We start from the raw sequence: 23595 nt of genomic DNA on the forward strand, positions 1-23595 counted from the left end.
ACACAAATTTTAAAATGATTGCAAAACAATGAAAAACACAAAGCATAAATCAAAAATTATTGTATCCAATCAAAATAATAAAATCCATCAAACTTTCGTGTTCAATGTGCGAAGAACTACTAGCATGTTAAATCAAATACATATGTTACTAACATCTTTAGAAATGAACACAATTACATGAAAAAGAAAAGATGAGAATACATAATAAATTAAATAACGATACTTTAAGAACATACACATTACTACTATTTTATGTTTAGAGAAAAATTGTCAACTAAATCAAATGAGGAAGTTGTTTTCCGTTCATCAAATATTCACAACATTAATAAATTACAATAATTAAAATGAGATAATATGAAAATAAATGGTTGTAAAAAATTAAAAGAAGTCATATTGATAACAATTGTCATACAACACAAGTAAAAATTAATACAAAACATATACCACTGCAATAAATAGCCGTTCCGCGCGTAGCGCGGACAAACCACTAGTATACATCATATAATCACAAACAAACAACAGAGAATCATACTAGCTTAAGTCCCTAGCTTATATCCTCACAATGTCTCACATGAGGAATCAAGAATCCTCTCTGTCTATCGTCACGATCAACCAAAAGGGACTTTCCCTATAAAGATTTGGTCTCCTTCACAGAAGAACATCTTGTCATGATCTCCATAATCATGCATGGACAAGGTGAAGATAAAGATGAGACAAAAAGTTTTATCTGTCGGCAACCACCTGATTCTTCAGCATATGTCTATAGCAACGAGAGGATTCTTGATTCAACGTATCAAACTGATCCATTTTCAGCTAAAGAACAAACAAAAGGACATTGTTTCAACTAAGCAACCTTGGCCTAAAAAGATACTCAACTTATTTTCTCAATACCCATTAATGTTTCCTTCAGTGAAACCTTTTGAGTATTTTTCTTGATGCAATAATATTAGAGAGTGGTTATTTTTTTAGTTCTGTTTTTTGGTGTCTTTCATCTCTATATACATGAGAAACTTATGACATTAAAAAAAAAAAACTCAAAACGAGAAATACATAGTACATTGCTTAATGGATTCTCTACCTCCCATCAACTAGATAGTAACTCCTAGTCATAGAACTAACTACAACGTCTAAAAAAACTCTTACAAGCCACTGAGACTAACATCTCCTTCTTGATCTTTGATGGGTCAGCTTTTGTATACCCAGTCTTCTTTCTTACTCGATGTGGATGAATATAGTTGAATAATCTGACACTAGACAGTTTCAAGACAAGAGATCGAACAACTAGTTGTCTTTGTCGTCATCCTCATCGTAGTTGAACGGTAATGGAACCGTCTTGAATGCTCTGTACTTCCCCACATTGTTCAAATGCTCATTCTCTAACCTGAAGAAGTTCCATATCCCACGGCGGATAATTTCTAGACTAGCTACAACAGCAACCATCGTCTGTTTATGCATAAAGGAGAAGTTGAAATCCAGCACGGTCTGCACCCACGCAAATCTAAGCAAGACGTTCAAGATCTGCACAGTTTTCTTTTTTTAGAACTAGAAAAATCAGTTTTGATCTATCAAGATGAGGGCTTATAAGTGCTCTTACCATGGCGATGAAGTATACTTTCTTTTGAGGGATAAGGAGTTTATCCCTGAGCCAACGGTTCTTAGAAGTCCTGTTGAGAAGACCCCAGTCTAAAACCAAGTCCCAGTAAGTACAGAAAATGGCAGCAATAGCTGAGAAGATCCCAGCTAACATTCTCCAAACAAATTGATTATCCTTGTCCACACTGTAAGCTGTCCTTAAGCAGACAGCCACTATTGTCAAGAAGTATTTTATGCCATTGTATCCTTGTTCTGCGTTTTTCTCTTCAAATAGACGTCTCAAGCACTGCACAAGTATTCAGCAAATGTTATAATATGAATGAAACAACAGACAGCTAGATTTTTTTCTGAAGGTACCTGAAGGAGACGGCAGACATATGGGACGACAGCAACAATGAATAAGAAAGCATTATAGGTGTCTGAGTCAGTGCAAGTGTTTTGTCTGAGTTTGTAATCTCCCCAACCGTAGTGACATATGTAAAACTGGACGCTTCTAAGAGCTTGCACCTGACTTGTTAACTGATCTCCCAACAAGAAATCAGGTAAAGTTACCTGCATGAGGATAAATGCGAAAAATCAAGATTTAAGACAAGAGCCTTTTATCATCATCAGTGAGATCGTTTTAGTTTCTGTTCTACCTTGTAGAGAGGAGCAGCAAGGCAATGAAAGAGGCATGTGAGGAAGAACAAGCGACTCGAGCGGTAGAAGATGTTGAATGGTAAGACTAGAACTATAAACATAACCTAGATCACAAAGTAAACCATGTTAGCAATAACGTCATATATTCAAAAGCTGGTTCTTTAAAAAAATTGTATGGACTTACAATGAGGAGGATAAGAGGAAGAAGTTCGGTTAATGCTTTGTAATCATTAGTTTCGGGGTCAACCTCCATGTCAAGATTGGCAATAACACAAAGAAGGGCTAGAACTCCAATGCTGAAGCCCACAAGTAGGACTTGTCTATAGCTAAGTTCTGTTCCTTGCTTGAACCCGAATATGAATGAATAATTCACTCGATACCGCCTCCAATAGTAAATGTTTGCAGCATACATAAGTATGTGCAGCACAATGAACCCAAACAAGCTGCAATAACAACAAAGGAAGGAAGAGTGGATTCAAACAAACAGTTTTCCACCTTAAAATGTTTGGTACAATTTAGTAGATATAGAGAGTAAGTAGTGATTACCTGTAAAGAGGGAACATGGTGTTCATGTACTTTTTGTGGCCATCCTCCTGCAATATGTTCCGGGTGCGTATGATGGCGAATAGAGCCACTACTAGAGAAAACATGCATCCACCCAAGAAACCTGAAAACTGAGACCCAAATTTAGAAACTGACTAGCATAGGCTGAAGGAGACAACATAAAAAAAAAATTTGGTTCTGGAAATGTCTTAAATCTCGGTATATAGTTTTCCAAAAGAGGGAAAAGAAAAATCATTTTGAGGTAGTATAAATACGGATTTAAGAGGTTATTCCACAACAAATATACAAACCATATAAAAATGTTTTGAGGTAGTATAAAATATGATTGTACCTGTGGAGAATGTAATACGATGTCTCTCTCTTTGAGCTTGGGGTCTCAAGATATTCATTCCTTTTGTTCTGTTAGCATTGGTGAAATGCTTAATGAATGTAGCTTCAACGCGCTCCATGAGTCTAATAACCTGTGACAGTGGAGTAGGAACAAGAAAAGATCAGCTAAAAGGAGAAACATAACAAGAATCAAAGGGAAGACATTCTTCTTTTTTTACCTCATCAGAGCCACCAAGGTAAGAGTTATCAATCATTTTCATGTAAGACTTTGTAGCATTCCTCGAAGTGACCTTATCATACTTCTTCAATATCTTGGAAAACGCCAACACATTCAAGAAGCTGTAGCTCTTGAGTAAGCGAAGCTTCTGGTAGAACTCGACGAAGGCGCGTCTGAGCTTCTCCTCGACTCTTCTCAGGTTATCTCTGCTGAACTTGAGCTCCGGGTTCGAGGACTTTAGAACGTGTTTAATTGTGGAACGAGGTGTTTCTTTCGTATTGTTGATCTTGACACGGTCCAATACCTCGATGGAAGATGGTCTTACAGCGTTTAGTCTACTTATGTCCTCGAAAACGACTTTATCTTCTTCTTTCTCCACATCATCTTCATCTTCGTCTTCGTCGGATTTACCAGCTTTACTTGATCCTCCTTCCTGTATTGCTTCTAAAGCTTGTGCTCCAAGTTTCACTGCAACCAAAACCGGCATTTGAAATAATCAAATTTCAATTTTGAGTGATTCGGTTTACAATGGTTCGATAAAACCGAATCAATCATTTATCAAACCGAAGAAATAACCAGAGAGAGAGAAAAAAAATCATTTTAAATGAGATTTTTAACGTTAAAACTCCACAACTAAGTTTGTTTTGGGTAAAAATCCTCAAACTAATTTTATAATTTTATTTAATGAATTAAACCCTACCGGATCATAATTATCATTATTACCGATAAATCTTTAGTAATTTTAACATTAACATTATATATGTATAAATTAAAAATATAGGAGTTTCTACATTAAGTAAACATAGTTTAAGGGTTTTACCATTAAAAATCTAAAAAATCAATATTTATAATATTATATAAAAATTAGTAACTTTAATTTTCAAAATTAGCATTTTTAATTTTTTTTTGTAAATGTATGATTTTGATGTGTTTTTAACATCATTATATTTGTATAAATTAAAAATGTAAAACCCCAAAAAATATAATAAAAATTATCTAAAGATTTATTATTACATTTTTATTAGACAAGATATAATTTTTATTATATTTTCTTGTTTTTGATATTTTTAATATTTTAGTAATTTTACTACAGGTAAATCTTTAGATAATTTTTATTATATTTTCTGGATTTTTTACATTTTTAATTTATACATATATAACGTTGATGTTAAAAACACATCAAACTCATATATTTACAAAAAAAAAAATAAACTTCTAATTTTGAAAATTTAAGTTATTAATTTTTAAATAATATTATAAAATTTTGATTTTTAAAGATAAAACCTCTAAATTATGTTTACTTAATGTAGAAACCCTAAACTAAATATTTACTGGTAGTAATGATAATTATGACCTGATAAGGTTTAATTCATGGAGAAATTACATGTTTACCACTTTCATGCTACCACTTTTTATTTTTACCACCACTAAAATAAAAAAAAATAAAAAAATAAAAAAAAAATTATTTTTATGTTTGCGAATTTTTTTATAATTTTTTTCGATTTTTTTTTTAATTTTTTTTCAAATTTCTTTTTGAAAATCGAAAATTATGTTTGAAACAATTTTTTTTAAAAAAAATTATATTTTTTAAATATTTATTTATATTTTTATTAGAATCCTAAATTTCATATTCCAAAAATCCTACCCCACCTCTCAACTCTAAACCCTAAGTCTAGATTAATTAACTCTAAGGGTATAAGTGTCTTTTACTCTTCATTAAAAGTGAATATAAAAGTGGTTAGTGTAAACATGAAAAATGGTACTATGAATATGATATTTGTGGCAATTTCTCTCAATTCATTAAATAAAGTTAGTTTGGAGAGGTTTTACAATACTTAGTTTGAAGGTTTTTTACCCAAAACAAAAGGTTTTAAGTTTTAAACGTTTAAAATCCTTTTAAACAATGTTTTTAAACCCGACCCGGACACTGAACCGAACGACTTACCGGGTTGCTAGGTCATTGATTCGACCACGGATGAACTGCAGATTGATAAATGAATTAATTTTATTATATAATAATATATTAGCTATGTAAATAAAAATACAGAAACTAAAGTTTAATATTTTATAAATATTTTTAAAACATAAAATAATAGTTTGGATATGTATATATTTTATGTTTGAAAACATTTAGAAAATACTTAACTTTAGTTTTTATATTTTTATTTTTATTTGACATACAAAATATCAAAAAAAATAGTTTAGACTATTTAAAATTTTCCCTAACAACGTAAGAGTTATGACATCTAAAATAAATCCAAACATAAAATTTATAAATATTTAAATATTTAAATGCCTAATGTGAATAATAAATTAAACTACAAATACAAAATAAACCAAAAGTAAAAGATCATTGTAATAAATTATCAATAACAGAAATAAACTAACACCAAATCACATCAATTAATTTTGGTTCTCTCTACCATCGTTCATTTTATTTTCTTTAGAGCATCTCTAACCCACCTCTATTTCTACCTCTATAATAGCATTTAGAGGCAAAACCACTCCAACCCATCTCTATTTTTGCCTCTAAAATAGAGATTGCTATTTTCTCCTCTATTTATAGAGGAAGAAATAACATTCCTCTATATTTTGCTCTATATGTAGAGATCTCTATTTTAGAGAAATACATTGGAGTAAAACCCACCTCTATTATAGAATTCCTCTATTTTAGAGGTAAAAATAGAGAAATACATTGGAGATGGTCTTATGTGGCATAGTAAAATCTTCGTCAAAATCTAAAAAAACACAAATATAAAACTGAAAAGAAAAAACATAACTTTTTTTTGTCAGTACCTAACTTCTTAATTGAAAACTTAGAAAATAAAACATAATCTAAAAACATAATTAAAAACTAAAAAAAAAGTAAAAAATTATTTATTGGTTCGACCGATGGTTCAACCGGTACCGGGTTCCGGGTTTTACCGGATTTTTTGCGGGTTTCTGAAAAACCCAAACTAAATTTTTTTTTAGGTCACCAGATTTACCGGTTCAACCGTGGGTCCGGGTCGAATTTTAAAACACTGCCTTTGTGTCACTGTCAGATAAATCCGGAAGCAATCATCAATTTAACAGCTGTCGCTAGTCGGTTCAACAAAAAGATGTCAATTTAGAAATTTGGCAGGGGTCACGGTTCTATAAACCCGAGAATCAAACCGGTGAGAATGCACAGGCACGGACTCAACTCACTAAGTTAGGTAATTCGACATAAATTCGAAATAATCAAGGTTAAATAATATTACTCGGTACATAACAATTCTACATAGCCGAAATTTATAATCAATATAACCAGAAAAAAAAAATCAATTTCAATCCATCCGGTGTTACGGTCCGTGAAAATCGGAATCAATTATCAAGCTATCACTTTCAATTTAGTGACTCGGTACAGCTACGGTTCGATAAAACTGATTAGATTGCACATCGCCGACTCACTAAGTTAGGTTACTTACTGGATCTAGCACCGGCGGGAGTAGAAGCTGCGACGGCGGCGGCGGAAATATCGACATTAGAAGCTAAACGAGTCATCTCCACCGTCCGCTCCTCCCACGGCCAACCATCAGGATGCTCCACTTTCACCCTAAACGCGATCAGCGCATCCATCTGTTTGTTAAGCATCACAGCTTCTTTCATCACTTCTTCAACTTTCTCTTTATAAAACTTCTCCACTTTGTTGAACTCGTCATCTAACCGCCGGAAAAACACCGTCTCGTACTCTCCTCCTTCCTCCGCCGCCATCAGAAACGTCGTCTCGTATCCGTGACTCGCCGAGTGGACCAGAATCGGCGCCGATTTTATTCCTTCCTCGATGTCGTCGTCTGAATCTGAAAATGGACCGATCTGTGCACCACCGTGGCCGTGGGGATGTCTCTTTCTCCCCGACTTTGCCAGTAAGCCGCTGAATGTTCGGTAAATAGTCAGTTTCCGGTGGAGATGATGGCCGTGACCGTGGGGAGGATTGTTTTTGCGTTTGAATTTGACGATCTCTTTTAATAGAGATTTGAGATGATTGTAGTCCATGTAAGCTTCGTGCCACTCCGGCACCATCTGCGACGAAAATTCTTTCCCGAACTTCATTATTTCTTGTCTCAAATCTAAGCTTTTGGTTTTTTTTGGTTGTTTATGTGTCTGAAGAGTGGTTAAGAAGACAGGAGTACTTATAGGGATGTGTTAATCAGTGACAGGTCGCAGTATCTATGTGTCATTATATATTGATTTGAATTAAAATGGCAATGTGTATCAATTTTTGATATGGTTGAAAGTTGTTGAAATGGAATTTTGAAAATAAAAAAAAGGCGATTTCTCTCTCGTTTAGATTCCCAAGAATTGGGCAAGTGGCTGGGACCCTTTTCCCGTTTGTATCCTATCCGTTAGTTTTACAGATAATACCTTTGGGTTTCAATCTCAGACGTTTATTCTAGGGTTCTTATCCAGAAAAAAGAGAGATCTTCAGAACATCAGTTCGTGAAATCTGCAGTGGGTGAAATCTTCGTTGCGAGTGAGTGAGGAAGTGGGGTAGAAAGTAGTAGTGTTATTGGTTGGAATCAATTGGAAGTATGGCAGAGAATTTAGATAGAGCTCTAACAGAGATGTAGTTGGAGGAAGATGATGAGCCGTATGTTCTCCCAGATAGACCGGAGTATTATTCTACAGAGAGAAACTACTTGAGTCTAATTGGAAGATTGCTAAATCCTCGATGTCAGAAGATGACTGATCTCATTTTGGATATGCCTAGAAAATGGCAGTTATATGATAGAGTTAGAGGAGTAGCTCTATCCAAAGATAGATTTCAGTTCATTTTCAAATATGAAAGGGATCTGTTGGATGTATTACACCGTGGACCTCATACCAGTAATATGTGGTCTATAGTGCTCGAGAGATGGGTGGAGAGGCCTCCGGCAGACTATCTGAAGTTTCTATATGTATGGGTTCAGATGAGGAATATTCCAGTGAATCACTACACTCCGGAAGCCATACATGACTTAGGCAAGTTTGCAGGTGAGGTGGTGGAAGTTCCTTTCGATCCGGAGAAGGCTCAGACAAAGGATTATGTGCGGGTACTTGTGAAATTTGATGTATCAAGACCGCTGAGAAGAGCTAAGAAAGTGACGATTCCGGGCGGTGAAGAAGTTAATATTCTATATGATTATGAAAGGCTTCAAAAGAGATGTTATACTTGTCAAAGACTTACTCATGAACAAGAGGTGTGTCCTTTTGGTAGTCTGTCGACTCTCAAGGGTGTTGGAAGAGATCGTGAGGCGTTGGGAAACAGTAAGATTGAGGTGGTTCCATCGATGGATATCAATGATCCCTTATTCGGCTTAGTGCCTTATAAGCTCATGGGTATTGATAACCTTTCCGGAAAACCTAAGATAGCTGAAGAAGTCTTGGATAACATGAGGATCTATATCAGATCAGCTGATGGGTCAGAGAAAATGGCGAGGGAAGAACGAGTGAAGAAGTCTCTTAAGGAGTTGGAAGATGATTCCTTGGGTCAAAAAACTTTTTTGAGATTAGAGTCTCCTCCAATTTTATCAAACTTTCTCGATAAAGGGAAGGGAGTGGTCTTTGATTTCAATGCCAAAGATGATCGAATTCAACCCTCAGAAAAACTTATGGCTAGTGCTATTAAGACGGGAACTAGAGTGCTTAATTCAGGAAAAGTTCTCAGTCAGATGGAGCGCAAAGAGGAGCCTGCGGAGTCTGTTCAGTCGGTTTTTATTCAGGAGGGTTCAACGGGTTATAGTATTGGTTTCAATGAAACTAGTGCTTCCGGGACCACCCTGAAGAAGACATACAAAAGGAGACGCCCTGGCACTTTTACTAGAAAAGCTAATGGGAAAGGAATTGCGAAAGGATCAACCAAACCAGGGAAAAATGTGGGAGAAGGGATGATTTCAGAAACAAAGAGGAAGGCAGATGATGATGTCGAGCCATCTCAAAGCTCTGCAAGGTTTAAGAAACCATTGGTGGTCCCAATTGAGGGACCGCCCAATATCTGAATGGCTATCTTGAGTTGGAATTGCCAGGGATTGGGCCGTGCACAAGATCTGGTGATTCCAAGGTTGCGGGAGATGAGAAAAGAGCATTTCCCGGATATTTTATTTCTAATGGAAACTAAGCAAGGTAGAGATGAGTTGGTGGATCTGCAGGAATGGTTAGGATATGATAGGGTAATGACAGTGAATCCGAATGGTTTCAGTGGTGGTTTGGCTCTTTTGTGGAAAAGTAGTGTAAATATTTCCTTCAAGTATGTGGATAAACACTTGGTAGATTTCGCTGTACAGATGGGGAATGAATCGTTTTATATATCTTGTATATATGGAGAGCCAATCAAGAAAAACAGACCGAAGTTATGGGAGAGACTTTCTCGAATTGGAGCTCATAGAAAAGAAGCGTGGTGCATGTTAGGAGACTTCAATGATATAAGGAATAATGATGAGAAAATTGGAGGGCCGAGACGCAGTGAGAAATCTTTTCAACCCTTCAACGACATGATATCTGTGTGTGAAATGGTGGAACTTCAATCATCAGGAAACAACCTAACTTGGGGAGGTTTGAGATGGCTGAAGTGGATTCAGAGTAGATTGGATAGGTGCTTTGGAAACAAGAAATGGATGAATCTATTTCCGGCATCGAATCAGATCTTCTTGGATAAAAGAGGCTCTGACCATAGGCCAGTTCTTGTTAAGCTACTCGCCTCTGCTGACTTGTATAGGGGTAGCTTCAAGTTTGATGGAAGGTTTCTAAACAAACCAGGGGTGAAGGAGGAAATCAAAAAGGCATGGCTTACAAACCATGCCTTTTTTGGTGCGACAGTTTCAGATAAATTGAAGAGTTGTCGCAAATCTCTGAGTAGGTGGAAGAAGAAAGTGAGTATGAACTCCAGGGATAAGTTAACGCAACTTCAAATAGCGTTGGAAGCAGAGCAGTCTAAAAGCTTTCCTTCTGGAGTAAGGGTTAACGTTCTTAAATCTGAGTTGGTCAATGCCTATAAAGAGGAAGAAAAGTATTGGCGTCAGAAGTGTAAAGATAAATGGGCCACAAAGGGAGATCTCAACACAAGATACTATCACGCATCCGTCAAAGCTAGTAGAGCAAGAAAGAGAATTGACAAGCTGCTGGATGAGAAAGGTCAGATGCAATTCTCAGAGGCAGCAAAGGCACAAGTAGCAACAGATTACTTCAATAGACTATTCAAAGCGGAGAGTGATGGCAATTTTGATCAACTCTTTGAAGGGTATGTTGGAAAGGTCTCTACCGCGATGAACGAAATGCTGACAAGAGAAGTTTCGAATGAAGAAGTAAGGGACGCGGTGTTTGCGATTAACCCAGCCAGCGCTCCAGGTCCTGATGGTATGTCGGGCTTATTCTTTCAAAAATATTGGACAATCATAGGCAATCAAGTCACTGAAGAAGTGATGAATTTCTTTGTGCATGGAACCTTTCCAAGAGAATGGAACTATACACATTTGTGCTTGTTGCCTAAGGTGATAGATCCGATCCTCATGTCTGATCTGCGCCCCATCAGTCTGTGCTCTGTCCTTTACAAAATTATATCAAAGATTATGGTAAGAAGGATGAAACCACTACTCCCAGATCTGGTTTCCCCTACTCAATCTGCGTTCGTTGAAGAAAGGTTGATTACAGATAACATCTTGATTGCTCACGAGATGGTACACGCATTGAGGACAAATGAGAAGATTGCCTCGCAGTTTATGGCCATAAAGTCAGACATGTCTAAGGCTTACGACAGAGTAGAATGGAGTTACTTGCGAGCTCTCCTCAGGGCAATGGGGTTTGTGGAGACGTGGATTGATAGAGTGATGTTCTGCGTTTCCTCGGTCACTTTCTCGACTTTGATCAATAATCAGGCGTTTGGATGTATCAGACCAGAGAGAGGGCTTAGACAAGGCGATCCTTTATCGCCGTTTCTCTTCATTCTATGTACGGAAGGTTTGATTCATATGATGGAGATGGCGGTGAGGGATGAGAAGATCCATGGTATCAGGTTTACTGATGAAGGGCCAATGATTCATCACTTGCTCTTTGCAGATGATAGCCTGCTGATTTGCAGAGCGGAGGTAGTACAAGCTGAAGAGCTGATGAGAATTCTAAAGCTGTATGAAAGAGCTACAGGTCAGCAAGTTAGCATTGCCAAATCGGCTATCACCTTTGGAGCTAAAGTTCCGGAAAGCATAAAAGAAACCATAAGAGGGGTCACTGGTATACAAAAGGAAGGAGGGTCAGGGTCCTATTTGGGGTTACCGGAATGTTTCAGTGGATCAAAGACTGAGATGTTGGCGTATATATATGATAAACTCAAGGATCGTCTATCGGGGTGGTTCATCAAACAATTATCTTTGGGTGGTAAGGAGATCTTGATCAAGGCAGTGGCAATGGCGATGCCTATCTATGCCATGTCGTGTTTCAAATTGACCAAGACTTCGTGTGAGAACCTGACTAAAGCGATGGCTGATTTTTGGTGGAATGCGCTTGAGCATAAGAGGAAGATGCATTGGCTAAGTTGGTCAAAATTATCTCTTGCAAAAGACCAGGGAGGATTGGGGTTTAAGGATCTTCAAAGCTTCAATCAAGCTCTATTGGCAAAGCAAGCGTGGCGTATTCTTAATGATCCAGACTCGTTGTTTGCGAGAGTCTTTAAGAGCCGATATTTTCCTAACAAGCAATTTTTAGATGCTAAAAATGGTTCTCGACCGTCCTACGCGTGGCGTAGCATTCAATTTGGAAAGGAGTTATTGGTTCTGGGGTTGAAGAAAAAGATTGGAAATGGTAAGTCAGTGGCTGTGTGGGTTGATGCGTGGATTGAAGGAGATGTGCTAAGGAGACCGTTAATGAAGAACATATTTGTAGATCTTATGTTGAGTGTTGATAAGCTGATCGATCAAAACAACAGGTGTTGGAATCTTAATACTCTACATGATCTATTCTATGAGGAAGATGTAACTAGAATCTTAGCAATGAAGCCGGTCTTTGAAGTGGATGATTACTGGGTTTGGCAACACAATAAGCATGGTGGTTACTCGGTCAGGTCTGGTTATTGGTTGAAAAACAGAGTGACTAGGAGTGAAGAGATAAGGGAAGCTGAAGCCTTACCTTCGTTGAATGGGTTGAAAGCGGCGGCGTGGAAGCTAAAGGCTCCACCCAAGATAAAAAATTTCTTTTGGCGTGCTCTGAGTAATGCAATTTCTGCAGGGGAGATCTTGGTTAAGAGAGGAATTAAAATGGATCCATGTTGTCAGGCTTGTGGGTTTCAAGGTGAGTCGATTAACCACATTCTATTCACCTGTCCCATTGCTCGTCAGGTGTGGGCTCTTGCGAATGTACCGGTTCCAGAACATGGATTTGACTGGATATCCCATTACTCCAACTTTCACTACCTCTTTTCCTTAGAGTCCAACAAGACGACGCCACAAAAAGTGATTAATGCTATACCTTGGTTGATTTGGTTCCTTTGGAAAAATAGGAACAGTCTTTTGTTTGAAGGTAAACAATCCAATTTGATGGAGCTGATTGAAAAATCTTTTGAGGAATCTGAGTTGTGGAGTTTAGCTCAAACGCATGAACAGAGGTTGGAAGAGGTTCAAAGGAAGGAAGCATTGGAAGTGCAGAAAAAGTGGTCTACTCCTCCCAGAGGTTGGGTGAAGTGCAATATTGGTGTAGATTGGTCAAAACGTAACCAGGTGGGAGGTGGAGCTTGGGTGTTAAGAGATCATAGAGGTAAAGTATTATTACACAGCAGAAGGGCCTTTTATTTGTTAAGGAATCTCCATGAGGCCAAATTGAAAGTACTGGTATGGGCCATCGAGAGTATAGCTGATCACCATCTTGATCGAGTGATATTTGCTATAGACGATGGGGACCTGACTCAGATGATCTTAAGACCGAAGGCTTGGCCAAATTTCAAAGCAGAAATTGGGTTGATCATGGAAAGGCTGGTTAGAATAGAATGGTGGAGATTGGTGAAAGAGGTCAGGGATAACAACAGAGGAGCTTTCCTCATTGCTCAAAGTGTAACTAAAGGAGGACGTCTCAGTTCTTACGTAGCAACTGGAGGTCCAAGATGGTTGCATGAACTCTTCGAGATTGAGGAAACTCTTTCCTCTGTTTAGTTCTCTGCAGTAGGTTTTTGGAATTTTTGGGTTGGATGGATATCAGGTTTGGGTGTTTGGGTTTGTAAGGTCTTAGTCTTAACGAAGAAAATGTTATAGGTTTCAGTTGGTTTGTGCGGTGTTTAAAGGTCTGTCTCTTATGTAAATCTTTTGAAACTCTTCCTGTTTATGAATATAATCTAACAGATGACAAAAAAAAAAAAAGTTGTTGAAAGTGGAGACCCATTTACCAATGTTTTCAGAAAAAGTTAACCAAAGCGCGTGGGAACTGCCCCCACGGACATCAAACATATTTAGAAACGAATAAGCAAAGCTGATTATTTTAAAATAAATTTCGATAGCAATCCGAATTATTCAAATAAAAAGATTGAGAAATTGGAGTTAGTAGCCTTTTTATAGCCACCTTTGTATAATTACTTTTTTAAAGTGCACATGAAGGTTTATATAGTTGCTATTAAAAACTAATTTAGATTTAATCTAATCGACCAAATTATAAAAATGAATTAGTGCATTAAATTCGACAGAGGGCACATTAATAGAGTTCTCCATGAGGCGGACCAAAAAAAAGTGACATTAACGAGTCTTTTAATAGTAGAAGAAAAGAACGTCGCAGTTTAAGTTAATCTGAGATGACATTAACTAGATACACCATAGCCATGGGCACAGAAACCGGACCAAAAACCAAATCTAATTATCCGAAACTGAATTCGGATCGATGATCAAAAGGGTATTCGAGTATCCGAAAAAATAAATTTCAACTTTTTAATATAAGATAAAATGTCATCAAACCCACTCAAACCCGGATGGATAGGAAGAGTAAAAACATCATAACCACCAAACCATATTATCTTTTAAGTACTCTCTTATATTATATAGATGTGATATTTTTAGATTAAAATACATTAAATACTTACAAAACTAGCACTTTACTAACTCGAAGTCTGGTTAGATTGACAAATATGTAAGTGCATAACCACTAGACCACTTACACTAACATGTTAACTAATATATTAGATTATATATTAAACGGGTACCTGAAACCGAACCAAAATCTCATTAGTATCTATTGGATATAAAAATATTAGTATCTTTTTTTTTGGTCAAACCTTCTTCATATCAACTTAAAAACAGAGTTTACAACCGAAAAGTTATTCCCACTCGGGTTGTTTGACAAACAAAACAGAGCATTTTTAGCAAGAGAGTCTGCAACTTCATTGCGGCCCCGAGGGATAAAACAAAATGAGATAGAGTTACAAGAATCACTCAACACGCCGAGGTCATGGAGTAATCCTTGCAGAGCCACCACAGTTTTCTTTCTTGTGATGAGGTCAATTAGACACTTAGAATCTGAGAAACAGATTATGTCTGTTAGACCATGAGAGACAGCTTCCAAGAGTGCTGTTTTAAGAGCCATAGCCTCTGCCACGAGCGCTGATGCCACATTTCGACGAGTCACAGTTCCTTTGAATAGAACCGAGCCGCCAGCTTTTGTGCTTACCCATCCCATGCCTCCTGCCAGAGATGTTCTATTCCAAGCTGCATCTGTATACAGAGCTGAGGTATTTGCTGGTATCTGCGGAGTTAAGTTCATAAGTGGACAGTCTTTAAGTGAAACAGAGTTTGGTTTCTTGGTAGGGAGCCTTGTCGCGGTTAGGAGATTGGTCGCCTCCTGCCATTTCACAGCCGCCTTTATAGCCTTGAGCATCCTCTCTGTTTCCGAGAAAGACTTATCCTCGAACAATAACTGGTTCCTACTAGTCCACAAAACCCAAAAAATCCATGGGTATAAGGGAGTTACCAGACCAGTGGGAGGTAGATTAATCATCCTAGTGCATGTTTGAAGAACTTCCGCCAAAAATTATTAGTATCTAAGTGATATAAAATGATTTATTCAATATATCTAGAACCGAATGGTTCCTATCCAAAACCGAACCAAATATCTGAATACGCCATATAAAGTTCACTATCACATGGAACACTGGGATAGTGCTAGCTATATTTTCTTTATACCTAAAGTATTCTCCTAAGTCGAAGCTTGGTCTGGAACTTAGTTCGTTACTAGATGATTTAAATCTTGTGGAAACCCCCTTGGTCCAATGGTTTGACTAAGGGTTCATTAATGCTTATACACCAGCAGGTCCTATTTCAATTTCCGGAGAAATCGATTTATTAAACAATTATACATGCTACAGAGAAAAGGCTTACAAGGAATCCTCAACATGGTGCAAGTAAAACTTGGTTAGGCGTGATCTTCATAGGACGGCTCAGGTGATGCAGTTAGGCGTAGATCCTTATAAGGCAAGTAGTATTGTCGGTTGTCGGATTGTCTATGTAATATTTCTCATAATTGTAATATCATAATAAATCAACGTTAAAAAAAATGATTTAACACTTTATTTGGGCAATTCGTTATCTTGTTATCTACTTTTCAAAAACAATATGGTCTCAGTTAGTCTTTATAGTCATTCAATTTTTTCTTTCGTAAAAAAAAAAACTCGTGGAAGTATTAGAAAATATGTGAGCTCTCGAAAACTTAAATAACATTTCAATGGAGTAATATAAACAGAAATAATTTCTAAAACTAAACATATTTTTACTTAAAACCAACAGAAACTTCAGAAACTGAATTTTCTTTTTGGTATTCTTGCCAAGTTCTCAGAAATTGAATTCCTTTGAAAAATCAAAATCTCAGAGAGTGAACAAATTATAAAAACAAACTTATAGAGTTTTTTTCTAACACCACAAACTTAGAGAGTTACTGAAGGCATAATTGATGTTCTTGTCATGAAAATAAAAAAACAAATCTTTATAAGAAAAAAAAAGGAAAAAAAAGACTAAAACTCTAATCTCTCTTCTCTCTGGCGGCCGCCGGAAATCAACATTTTTCTTTTCTATTCTTCTCATGTCTCATGTTCTTATTTGTTATCTTCTTGTATTATTTATCTGCGTTTTGTGGTCGCGGTGAGATTATTTTGATTATTTTTGAGTCAGATTTTGTAGCTTACGAGCAAATCCGATGATTTTCGACGAGTACTATCTCGGTGTGGCAATGTGTGTTTGTCTACTCAGGTTTCTATATGGATTCTGACCAGAGTTTTTAAGAGTTTCTGGCTCGTGGTGGAGCAAAGGTCTTCTCGTTAAGTTCTGGATTCTTGTGGAATGACGGTTTTAGTGTTTTGTTGATTTGCTTAACCTCCTCAATGTTTCGGTGGTAGGTTATTTTTTATCTTTGTTAATAAGCTAATAGCTACTGTTAGACTATCATAGGTCAGAATTATTGGTGGGAATTATCTTATAGAAACGGATCCTTAAAATTTGAGTTCTTTGCAAGCCACTATTGTGGATAAAAGAAGAGCTAGTTTCAAGAATCTGAGCTTATGTTTTTACAGTTAGGTCTCTAATTTTGGATATTTCATATCGATGGCAAACATGCAACATAACCGTATTATCTTTATGACTTCTTCGTTCATGCTCATTATTATTTTTTGTATTCATCGCATTACTCTCACTTGTACAATAGAGTGGAAGCGGTAAGAGATCAGAGATCATGGTCCTCTGGCTCGTCATGTTCTCTTTGGCTGCAACAACTACTCAATGAGGAAGCTTATCAGTAAGGTTTACGTCTTGAGAATTAGTACAAAAACCAGTTTGTTGATTGGCACTATTTCATTTTTTGGCAGATTATTTATATATTCTCTTTTGAGCTCTTTATGTCACCTACTGATGATTCTTTTAATTTATTTAGTTTTTTTTGTAAAGATGGTTGTTTGAACTTTGCTTTCTTATGGCTTGAAACTAAACAGTGTTAAAAAAAATTGATGTTCTTGTCTATGAAAATAAACAATTAACTGGAAATAAATCATGATTTAATAAACAAATAAATAATTAAGTGTAATAATATTAGCGTAATAACAAAATATATTTAATATTTTTTAAGGGAGGGTCCAACTTAAAAATCACACATGAAAAGAGTTGAAACTTCTACTTTAATAATATAGACTAGAACTTGATCCGCGTGTTCGCGCATGTGTTAGTGTTTTTATTTATGTTGATTTTTGCTTTCCATGTGAACATTATATTTTTAGATGTGTGACCATTTTGTTATACAATTGTATCGCGATATTAATTTTTATTTTTTTTTATAAAATTTTATTTGTTTTCTATTTTAAGTGTTATATTTCTTTTAAAAACAACTACATTACAGATGTATCATATATTTGTCGTAATCTATTGATCATATTGAAATTATTTAGTAAATAATAATATGGTATCAATTTTAACGATTTTATATAAGATTTTATTAGTTTTCCATTTAAAGTGTTCTATTTTTAAAAAAAAATAATATACATTGCAGATGTATCATATATTTGTCGTAATCTATTGATCATATTTAAATTGTTTAGTAAATAATAATATGGTATCAATTTTAACGATTTTATATAAACAAAATCTGTATATTGCAAGTGAATTTTATGTTTTTTCAGAAATAAAGAAGAAATATTTATTTAGCAATATGTAATATACTTTCTTGCATAGCACATTACTCCTAAAAAATAAATATAGATAATATCTAAAATGTTACATAGCACATTATTCCTAAAAGTTATTGAATTAATATTGGCTATATATATATATATATACTTTTTTTTGAATAATCCAGTATATCCTGGCTTCCACCGAGGTGGGTTCAGAATTTGCAGCGAGTGTTTGTAGCAGCTTATATTATTGGCCGGTCATCAGACGTTAGACAAGCCCGGATGTTAAATTTTGTTTCCAATGGTCAGCGGGATTCGAATCCATGTCCATATTGGAGTCGAAGCTCCCTCGAGATCACTGAACCATATTATCGTATTATATTTTCGTCCACTAATCTAGTCATATCATATTATATTATTCAGCCTACCTTGCACCGATATCTTGGCTTATTTTATCGTACCTATACCATCTAATTAATTATATCATCAGTTTGATAAATACATAAGAAAGCGTGTACAGTCCACACTTAGCTTTATCATGCTCAGAAACTAGCTACTTGAATAATTTCTAACTTGCTGAAGATCTCAAACTTCTATCTTAACCATAAATTATTCTAGTTTCACAAAATGTAAAATACTACTCCCTTTGTTCTTAATTGATTAATATTCTAGTTTTTATTCATATTTTAATAAAACACACTAAACTTACATAATTTTTTATGTTTATATTCTTTCTACAACTTTAAGCCAATAAAAAATTAATTAATGTAATTTAGATTTTTGAAGTTTGCAATTAGTTTATAAAATATGCATTAAAAATGTAAAAAATAAATCTTTTAAAAACTTTATTTTTCTTTAGAATATATATCTTTAAAGAAGGGAGGGAGTACTAATTATCTTGGTCTTGGTTTGACCTCGCCAGTGATATTGAAGTAACCTACGTGGATCTCTATCTATTTGGACTTAGAAAGTCATAGTAAATATAACACGTTTTTTTACTTTTTTTTGCGCACCTACACGTTTTTTACTTCTACCAAAGAAAAAGGCACACGCATTTTTACCATAGATAAATCTTCAGGGTTTTAAGTAATCACAAATTACGATGTAGGAAGTACAAGGCCAATGAATATTATTGTCTTTCGAAAGTAAGGAAATCCTACTATATAAAAGTGATTAAATTCAAAGCTTTTGGGACTATCCACTTTAGTCAAAATATTCTCATCCAAAAAAATTTAAAAATAGACATCATTTAAAAGATAATTAACTAATATATGACTTTTGATATTACTAGAAATTTCAAATTTGTAATTGCTAATTTATTAATAGAATCATATATCTATATTGAATTATGTTATATTTTTAATCGTTAGACTTCAAGGGTAAATAAATTATTAATTTATAATATATATGGTTTATAGGGACTAAATTCAAGGCTTTTGGGACTATCCACCTCAGCCAAAATATTCTCATCCAAAAAAAATTAAAAATAGACATCATTTAAAAGATAATTAACTAACATATGACTTTTGATATTACTAGAAATTTCAAATTTGTAACTGCTAATTTATTAATAGAATCATATATCTATATTGAATTATGTTATATTTTTAATCGTTAGACTTCAAGGGTAAATAAATTATTAATTTATAATATATATGGTTTATAACTTTATATTGTAGTTATAAATAAAGAGAAAATAATCCTACTATATAAAAGGGACTAAATTCAAGGCTTTTGAGACTATCCACCTCAGCCAAAATATTCTCATCTAAAAAAAAATAAAAATAGACATCATTTAAAAGATAATTAACTAACATATGATCTTTGATATTACTAGAAATTTCAAATTTGTAACTGCTAATTTATTAATAAAATCATATATCTATATTGAATTATGTTATATTTTTAATCGTTAGACTTCAAGGGTAAATAAATTATTAATTTATAATATATATGGTTTATAACTTTATATTGTAGTTATAAATAAAGAGAAAATAACCGGAGAGGGTGAAGAAGCTTATGTAAAATTATGTAATTAAAATGGTAAAATGGTGAGTATGATGAGGTGAATCTAAGAAAATTTGTTGTACAAATTATGGTAATTTCTTCGTCCACTAAAATGATTTAAAATAAAATATATATTCACATAAATAAGTTAATATTTGTTGTTGTTTTTTTGATAAGATTTTAAGATTATCATTTTCTGAAAGGTTACACTGTTGTTTTTAAACAACTTATTACAGCAAGAAAAAAAAAACAACCAACAACAACTCAAGGTAAAAAAAAACTTTAAGGAGGTCTTATACAAGAAAGATAAAAAAAGAAGTAGAGAAGAGGAGAAAGAAGAACTTGCCGGGTAAGAGAGAAGACGGTCACGCATCATATGGTCGAGAAAGGCAAAGATGACTGATGAAGGTGAGGAGACAGCTGTGAACACACGAGCATTACGCACTTTCCACAGCAGGTAGATGGCTGACTAAAAGTAGAGCTTGATGACTGGAGTAGCATGCGCATCTGCGTTGACGCGAGGTTGATTGATCCTGGCTGCAATAGAGTGTAGATCAGTCGGAGGAGAAATCCAAACTTCAGCAGCAAAAAACTCCCATATCAAGCGAGAGAAAGAGCACTCAAAGAAGAGATGATGGTGAGTCTCTATTTCCAGATTACAAAGGACGTACGTTCCTGAGACATTTAACTCCCAACGCCTCAAGCGATCCTTGGTTGGCAGTCTTCTCCGCAAAGCCAGCCATGATATAAACGCATTACATGGAATATGTTCCTTGAACCAAATAGTCTTGTGCCAATATTTGTTGTTGATAGTGTTTATATTCTTTTCTGACATTAGTATCCATATTTTTTAGTAAACTGATCCAAAGAGATTAGTTCGTGGAGCTAACCAAAGGAGGATTATAGTGTTTATTTTGGAAAAAGTAATAGGTTGAATGATAAATGGTGTGCGTGCTTTTTCACATGGAAATCTGCACATATATTAAAATTGTAAGATTTGAATCATAGAGAAAATATAGTGTATATGACTGAAGTTGGTCCATTACGAAACTAAAGATGACTAAAATTCTTCTTTGTCAAAATGCATAGATGTGAATCTTATATGAATAGAGTTTTGCATTGCTTATAGCAGTGTAATAAACTCTGTGTGTAAAAGAGAAGAAATGTTATATAAGTGAAAACAAAATTATGATTTTTTTTTTCTTGTGCCTATAGGCTCTTTGCAATTTGAAGAAGAAAGAACATATTCTGTGAAAATCTCTGGCTCGGTCAAATTTTATCAAGTTGTTTATAAAACTGTTGTTATCTGATTCATGTAAATTTTCAGTGTTGATTTAAAAGCCCAAACAATCAATCTATACTAACTTTTTGATATTTTTTTCTGTGATTTGAATTTAAAAAGAGATAAAACTTTCGATAAGTTATGTAAACTCAGAACAAGTATTTAGCTTTAGAAATTATTTACATGTTTCAAACTTATAATATATACATATATAATGTTTAAAATTATGCATATAAAACCTGTGTAAAATGTGCCTGAATATGTTTCTCTTCTTTAATGTGTTAATTGTACTATATATAACATTATTTTAAAATTTCAAAAAGTTTATATCACATACAAAAAACCATCAATAAAAAAATATAATTCTCCATCTACAACAAGAAAAATGAAAAATTATAAACATATAAATTTAAATTAAAAAAAACTAACATTAGAAAAACAAGAAGTTAATGTAAAAGAAAAAAATCGACAAATAATCTATTTATATAAAATACAGTTTATTCTCTCCCTAGAGAGACACCTCAGCAGACAGGTCACAAACTCACTCATTTTCAGGATGACACCTGTCCCCTTCGGATGAAACTCACTGTTTCATTAAGTGATGTGTTCCGGCATGATTTGGGCCTATTTAATTACACGTACATTTTGACGTGTTTTTGGGCTTGGAAATCAGGTGTGTTACGTTTCCCTGTGTACAAAGCTCGATATCCCAATAGAGTAAACCCTAATTATGTTCTACGTGAAGAAATGGAATGTTAGTGTTTTGTCTCTCATTTTTTTCCGTTTCTCTTCTTTGTTCTGTGGAGACTGCTGAACTTCATCCCTAAATCTGAAACGGTCCGAGTTATGTGTTCTTCATGTTTAATCTCTATTAATTCAATTAACCACGATGAGGCTTTGAATGTGTGCTTAGATTCGTTGAGTAATTGTATCTGCGAGTATAAATAGGTTAGTACTCCTCCTCTCGAAATCATCTTCTCTTCGTCTCTCTTTTATTTTCTCCATTTAGATATCGTTTCAAATCTGTTTGTTGATTATGATTTCGTTTTTATTTTTGTTTTCAGGTGATACTCATGCCAGCCACCGTCTCACCGCGTACATGCATCTTTTGAAAGCGAGTTCAATATACTCCTTGAGCGGATTTGATATGACTCGGTTCAGTCAGAATTTCAGACATGTTCATCATGTAAGCATAATCATTCTCATTCTGTGATTTGAGATCTCTTTGCATTGATCAATAACAGCATTTAGTAACCGACAAATCTAAAATTATCCTATTTCTGTAACACATGATAGTTGTGTAGATTTGTAGAACTGAAAAACTCTTTCTGTGTCAATTGAAATGATCTTTGGGTTGATTTTTGTATGGTAGCAGAGTTGTGGAGTCATGAAGTATCACTTTTCAGGAACGTTCATTCTCCCCACTTTTGATATGGTAGAACAAAAATATGTGACAGCTGAGGGTACTGAATGATAGTTGTCCTTGAAAGCAAAATTCTCAAACCCCCAAAAGCTGGAGCCAAAGCTTCTAAAGAAGCAATAGAAATGTGGACAGAAGTTTCTCTAGGTAAATACTATATAAATGTTTCTCTATAATTGAAATTTGGTTTCTGTTGATATAGATCTGCACTTATATCGTCTGATCTGCAGTTTAATTGTGGCTGCAAAAGACCAAGACCCATGGAATTTAGTTATATTATTGCAACTGCTATCCTACTCTACTCTCTTTGCAATATATGATCAATAATAAAAGGTATGTGTCATAAGAAGAAAGCTTTTCAGTATGTTTTGGTTGTAGTTTTGCATAAGAACATAATATCATGATGATGAAACTTTCACAGCCTCTGGCGACATGTATGCAGAACCTTCAGCAAGGAAACCTGGCCATCAATCTGCAAATAACAGCACCGTCCGTGGCTACAGGAATATCAGGTATTTTTGTCCCAATAGATAAGTGGTGGAGAGGTGTTGTTGTTAAAAACTGGAATATGCCTAAAATGCAGTTGCTTCCATCAACAACTCACCCTCACATGCACATGAGCTATTTTGGAAGCTACGTTATTAGCAGCATCACAATCTCTACGACTTGATTCTTTTCTCTAGACGTGATTCTTATCTCCATATCTCATTCTTCTCTTATCATTTTCAATAACTGAGGTTTGTTGTTTGATCTTTGTTTCAAAAGGTATTTGTATTTGTTTACTGTTGAGAAATACGTTACACATTCATGTTTATATCAAGCTGGCAGATTCTTCCGTCAACATTCGCTTTACCATCCTAACTAAGTTCGTTGAAATAACGGCGGTCATAACTCAAATACTGACTAAATATAAATGTTTGGTTTTTATCACTTGGCCA

At 34.8% G+C, this 23595-nt stretch overlaps 3 protein-coding genes and 1 long non-coding RNA gene across 4 annotated transcripts; 2 read left to right on the forward strand and 2 right to left on the reverse strand.

Moving 5' to 3' along the window:
* Nucleotides 1-997: 997 nt before the first annotated feature.
* On the reverse strand, nucleotides 998-8939 carry LOC111213909 (phosphate transporter PHO1 homolog 5-like). The gene is made up of 9 exons (XM_048740714.1): nucleotides 6793-8939; nucleotides 3345-3811; nucleotides 3128-3257; nucleotides 2779-2899; nucleotides 2417-2675; nucleotides 2232-2336; nucleotides 1951-2145; nucleotides 1595-1879; nucleotides 998-1518 (listed from the first exon to the last, which is right to left on the reverse strand). The coding sequence occupies exons 1-9, from the start codon at nucleotides 7415-7417 to the stop codon at nucleotides 1282-1284; spliced, it is 2424 nt and encodes an 807-aa protein (XP_048596671.1). The 5' UTR covers nucleotides 7418-8939; the 3' UTR covers nucleotides 998-1281.
* LOC125578085 lies at nucleotides 8047-9342 on the forward strand. Its single transcript, XM_048740371.1, has one exon. The coding sequence runs from the start codon at nucleotides 8047-8049 to the stop codon at nucleotides 9340-9342; it is 1296 nt and encodes a 431-aa protein (XP_048596328.1).
* A 5242-nt stretch (nucleotides 9343-14584) lies between these two features.
* On the reverse strand, nucleotides 14585-15298 carry LOC125578086. The gene has a single exon (XM_048740372.1). It carries the CDS (start codon nucleotides 15296-15298, stop codon nucleotides 14585-14587), a length of 714 nt encoding a protein of 237 aa, XP_048596329.1.
* Nucleotides 15299-21841: 6543 nt separating this feature from the next.
* On the forward strand, nucleotides 21842-23507 carry LOC106432903. The gene is made up of 7 exons (XR_001286488.3): nucleotides 21842-21910; nucleotides 22044-22185; nucleotides 22302-22423; nucleotides 22613-22804; nucleotides 22888-22990; nucleotides 23079-23169; nucleotides 23241-23507. It is a non-coding gene; the product is annotated as an uncharacterized LOC106432903 (long non-coding RNA).
* The last annotated feature ends 88 nt before the right edge of the window (nucleotides 23508-23595 follow it).

Source organism: Brassica napus, chromosome A9 (genome assembly GCF_020379485.1).
Source record: "Brassica napus cultivar Da-Ae chromosome A9, Da-Ae, whole genome shotgun sequence".
Classification (NCBI taxonomy): Eukaryota; Viridiplantae; Streptophyta; class Magnoliopsida; order Brassicales; family Brassicaceae; genus Brassica; species Brassica napus.